Source organism: Etheostoma spectabile, chromosome 6 (genome assembly GCF_008692095.1).
Source record: "Etheostoma spectabile isolate EspeVRDwgs_2016 chromosome 6, UIUC_Espe_1.0, whole genome shotgun sequence".
Taxonomy (NCBI): Eukaryota; Metazoa; Chordata; class Actinopteri; order Perciformes; family Percidae; genus Etheostoma; species Etheostoma spectabile.
This window is the reverse complement of record NC_045738.1, coordinates 27,816,653-27,821,776: the sequence shown is the minus strand read 5'-3', so window position 1 is coordinate 27,821,776 and position 5,124 is coordinate 27,816,653. Positions and strand designations below refer to the sequence as shown.

At 43.2% G+C, this 5,124-nt stretch overlaps 2 protein-coding genes across 2 annotated transcripts in view; one reads left to right on the top strand and one right to left on the bottom strand.

Moving 5' to 3' along the window:
- LOC116691117 (teashirt homolog 1) overlaps positions 1-943 on the bottom strand; it is a 36,783-nt gene extending 35,840 nt beyond the window's left edge. Inside the window, exon 1 of the mRNA XM_032518482.1 lies at positions 689-943. The gene's annotated coding sequence lies outside the window, so the exon portion shown is untranslated. The remainder of the gene's footprint in view (positions 1-688) is intronic.
- The window catches only part of LOC116691122 (prostaglandin reductase 3), a 4,639-nt gene extending 413 nt beyond the window's left edge, over positions 1-4,226 (top strand). The window contains exons 1-2 of the mRNA XM_032518487.1: positions 1-518; positions 3,278-4,226. The exon at positions 1-518 is cut by the window's left edge and continues 413 nt beyond it. Coding sequence (XP_032374378.1) covers positions 232-518; positions 3,278-4,205 — 1,215 coding nt within the window. The 5' untranslated portion in view covers positions 1-231 and the 3' untranslated portion in view covers positions 4,206-4,226. The remainder of the gene's footprint in view (positions 519-3,277) is intronic.
- Positions 4,227-5,124: the final 898 nt, after the last annotated feature.

The following is a 5,124-nucleotide window of genomic DNA, read 5'->3' as shown; positions in this document are numbered from 1 at the left end:
TCCATGTTTTCGCTTAAGAAACACGCTTTTTTATTAGTTTGGTTTTAAAGCGCGTTTTGCCCGGCTCTGTCCGGCCCGGTTTGGCCTTGACTAGCTGGCCTGGCCTGTACGCTGTGCGTACGCAGCAACTGGGGGGGGGGAGCCTACAGCGCTGGCTAACGGCAGCCGGGGCTTACTGCTGCCACACATGTAAGTCAAGTTGTCCGTGAACTTTGGACCCATTTGGGAGCCATGTCGATCCTGCTGCTGGCGCTGAGAGACGGCCGGAGAGCGCTGACGGTGATCCGCGCAGGGCGCACGGCAGCCGCGGCACTTTCAGGAGTTCATCCGGTCTCACGGCGCTGCATCATAGACATGTCCTACTCCGCGCACTTCATGGATTTCAACGGATCCTCCATACCGAGCAGTATGAAAAAGCTGGTCGTAAACAAGCTCAGTCCTGATTTCAGGGAGGCCGTTTCTACGCAAACCGTCGTGGTCCCGACACCCGGAGACGCGGACTTGCTCGTCAGAAATCGGTAAGTTGTTGTTGTTGTAAAGGTGAACAGAAAAGAGATAACCCACTGTTCTCTCTCTCTCTATCTGCGTGTTCGGAACAGCACTAGGTGACCCAGCGCGTGTTGGACGACTATTAGTGGATCAGTATGTAATGTCGATCTATCAAAGTTGTATAAAGGGCTCCGCTTACCTTGATTTACCCATGTCCGGCACCTGCGATCATCATCATCATCATCATCATCATCATCATCATCCTCATCACAAGATGGCAAAATACGTTTACGTGTCGGCTACTGTAATTCCAAGTTCCGCCCTCTCTGCATATGTCTATCAATCCATCTCGGCATCTCTCTCTCTCTCTCTCTCCCTCTTTCTCTCGCTCTCTCTCTCTCTGTCCCCCTGTCTCTCTACGTCACCAAACTGCAAACAGAAAGTCATGTGTGGGGGGGCATCAAGAGATGGAGATGATGGAGAAGGAGATGCAGTGTTACATGGCGCGGGAATTGCAGCATCATTTCTGTCACTGGCGAGAGAGCAGCACAACCCAGCAGTGTATTCCCAGTTCTAGGGAAGCGTAAACCCACCTGAAGTCAGTATCCATGCCTCCTTTTGCCTGACAAGCTGAATGATTTTTATATAAATAGCATTAAACTACATATGTAATGGGGCAAAAGGCATACATGAATGCTCTTTTCGAAAACAGCAGGATTTCTGCTTCTGTTTCCGATTTCAGCTGGAGGTAATATCTTACCCTGATTTATATGCCTGATCTGATTTTTAAATGCTGTATTAGCCTCACACAAATGCACCTCAGGGTTTATTGTGGTATTTACTGCCAATGGGATATATATTTTCCATCAGGCTGAGTGTAAAACAGTACATTAGTGTCTTATTGTCATGCAAGGCAGAGATGAGTTGCTGAGACCTTTGACCGTTAGGTTGTCTGTATTAGTGAGGCATCACAGTCATGGGATCAGTGAAGATGTTTTAACTAACAGAAACCAACTATTTCTGTTTGGGAAATTGTGCAAATGAGAACCACTTATCCCATATTGCACAGCGTCAGTGCATGCTAATTACATGTTGCATATGAAAGTGGTAGATGATGGATAACAGAGGGAGGAATTGATAATGGAAAAGATCATGAATGCAGTGAGAAGAGGCGGAATAATTCACAAGGAAGAAACTTTTTTTCTTTTCCTGTTTTAGATATTACTGATGAAATCAGTGAAGCGGGACTTTTCATCATACAGTTAATCCTCAAGTCCCTAGATTCCCGAGTGCTCAGCATCTCTATGTGTACACTCTGGAGTAAAACTTCAATGCAGTCACAGAAATGTATACAAATACATGACCTGCACATGAAAGATAGAGGTGGCGTCAAATCATATGGTGTGCTTTTAGATGTATTTTGAAGTGGACCGTCAATGAGGACAAAATTCTACATTCTCTTTGAATTATTTTTTAAATGAATGCACTCCAAAACAAATAATTTGCATACATGCGATTATCAGTTTTGCTATTAATCCAAAATACAAGCTTTGGAATCTTAACATTTCATTTTACAAATATGTCAGATATGTGTATCAATGGCATCTGTCGTGTTATTATATACTAATGTTACTGTTACAGGTTTTTTGGGTTTTAACATCACACGTTTTTCATCATCTTGGCTATTGCTATGTTATTAGATTCAAACTTTTAAGAGGTTTACGTGTGAAAAGCCTTTATTTCCACAGATGTCCTATTTTAATTTGTCCAAACTCAAAAGGCTCGGTATTTTTAGTTATGTGCATTGAGATAGGTGTACCTTTTTGATGATAACATAATATTTCAATGAGAGGAAACGGATTCTGTAGCTGTGAAGTAGTTAAATCGAGGTGTTTTGTTATATCACTGTGACCTGTCTATAAACCACAGAAGCATTATCTACCAGCTCAAAGTACACGTGTGACACGCACAGTAATGAGGCTCAGCATGCGTGCCGCTCCAAAAGACAGTAAATGATTTATTTATACATTCCTTTCTCACATATTTGTTTCTAACATGTTCCCAAAGTAAGATGAAAACGGCCGTCTTCGTGTTGAGGCAAGAAGCAACTATCTAAGATTTTTAAAAGTGCAGTTTGTTGTGGGTGTCTCTGAAGACAATGACTCATGACATCATGCAATGTGTTTTGTGATACAAGCCTTTCCCTGTCAGCGCGGGGCCGTTCTCTTCCAGAGTAAAGGGAATCATTGCCAAAACAAACCCGAGTGTTTGTGCCCCGTGCAGACATGTCTAGAGAAGGAAGCTGAAGTCTTGCCCTTCAGACAGAATTCAGGGAACATGTGCTCACGCTAATGACCACATAAAAGTTCACTTTATAGCGCTGTGCAATTAATCCATATTTGAATCGCGATGATGGTCACAAAAACCGAATAATCGAGAAAAACGATGATTTTTGCACATTACATTTTGCAAGGAAACTCTCATTTTGTCCTGCGTTCTTAATGGAAATAAAATGTCCAAATGGGAAAAGTATTAATAGAAATGTCACAATTCAAGGTCTTTTCCCGGTTGATTTGTTACTCACTGTTAGTCACTGTTAAAGTGAAACAATTGCAACAGCTTTCCAAAAGACAATGAGTAATCATGTTAAATAATAGTAATTTCAATATTCTAACTAATCGTGCTAATGATTTTTTTTCCTATAATCGAGCAGCCCTATCACCTCCTCAAATAACTGTTTTAATTTAATCCATAATTCTTGTTTTTTCCCCCTCTGTTTGTATTTCAGTTTTGTGGGAATCAACGCCTCTGATATTAATTACTCTGCAGGCCGGTACGACCCCTCGGTAAAGCCCCCCTTTGATACCGGTTTCGAGGGTATTGGGGAGGTTGTTGGCCTTGGCCTTAGCGCCAGCTCCTCTCACACCGTCGGGGACACTGTGGCCTACTTCGGTAGCGGTGCGTTTGCCGAGTACACCGTGGTGCCAGCCAAGGAAAGTGTGCCAGTCCCCGCGGTGAAGCCCGAGTTCCTCACCCTGCTGGTCAGCGGGGCCACGGCCTACATCGCCTTGAAGCGTCTGGGCGACCTGGTCAAAGGGGAGACGGTCCTGGTCACGGCGGCCGCAGGGGGAACGGGACAGTTTGCCGTGCAGTTTGCCAAACAGGCCGGTTGCCACGTGATCGGGACCTGCTCGTCCGACGAGAAAGCCGGCTTCCTTAAATCCATCGGCTGCGACAGGCCTATCAACTACACCACAGAAGACCTGGCCAAGACGCTGAAGAACGAGTACCCACAAGGCATAGACGTGGTGTACGAGTCGGTTGGAGGCACCGTCTTAGAACTCGCAGTGAACAGTTTGGCCAAAAAGGGCCGGCTGATAGTGATTGGCTTCATCTCGGGGTACCAGACGGCATCGGGGATCTCTCCCTTCAGAGGGGGAACCCTACCGGTCAAGCTGCTCCAAAAGTCGGCCAGCATTCGGGGTTTCTTCCTGCCCCACTTCCTCAGTGACTACAGGGAGGCTCTGGGTAGCATGATGCAGATGTATGCCAAGGGGAAGCTAGTGTGTGAGGTGGATTGTGGGGATTTGGCACAGGAGGGGAGGTTCGTAGGCTTGGAGTCAGTCTTCCGAGCTGTGGACTACATGTATGCTGGGAAAAACCTGGGCAAGGTGGTGGTGGAAGTGCACCCCCCTGTAAGCAGTAGTAAGCTGTGATTAGTAACTGATTGTTAATGCCAAATAATGATGAAATAATAATACCCAAACTCAAATAATTGTTGAAACGGGAAAACGTAGGGCTTTATTAATGTTGAATAGATAATTAGTTTTATTTTTGTAAGATGATTGATATAACAATGTAAGGAAATCTACACAATGCTTTCACAAATAAACACAATGAGCACATTTATTTTTGCTATCATGGATTTATATATATATATATTATTTAGTGGGGGTTCAGCAGTCATTTGCAAGATTAAATGTAATATAAAACAAATCTGTAAATTAACTATGTATTGATGATCACATTGGATAAATATTCTGATTAAAGATCAGGAACAGTAGACTCACGCAGAGAATACTTCTTTACGGCGTTTCTTAATCCCGTGCGGGCCCACCCTGTGCTACAAGACTACCTCTGAAATTAATTTGGACCAGCTGCCATAATGTGCTTGTTTTTAGCACTCTCAGGCACTTTATCTACCATAAATGTTTTATTATAGACTTCATTGTTTTTGTAATAGGGGCTTACATTGGTATGTGCTTGTCAAAAGTGAGTGCGGCTCCAGGTGGGCTTGGTATTTCATTGCCTGTTTGTGGCTGACAGAAACAGCATTCACACAATCAATCTTTTCATTCACATGCCCCCAAGCTGCACATAATAAACAAAAATTAGTCCACCTAACCAGGAGTTGGACTAGAAAATGTTATTACGTTTTCCCACTGCAAGTAAAAAAAATAAAATAAAAAAAAACGTGAATATAGTGAATGTATTGTGAAATGCCCTTTGACATTTTTTTCATTTTCATTTTTTTGGGGGTATTTAATTTAGTTTTGGTAACAAAAGCAGCCCAACATAAGACGTTAAGTCACAACGCACAACATTTCTACATTAAAAAACAAAAACAATAATTGT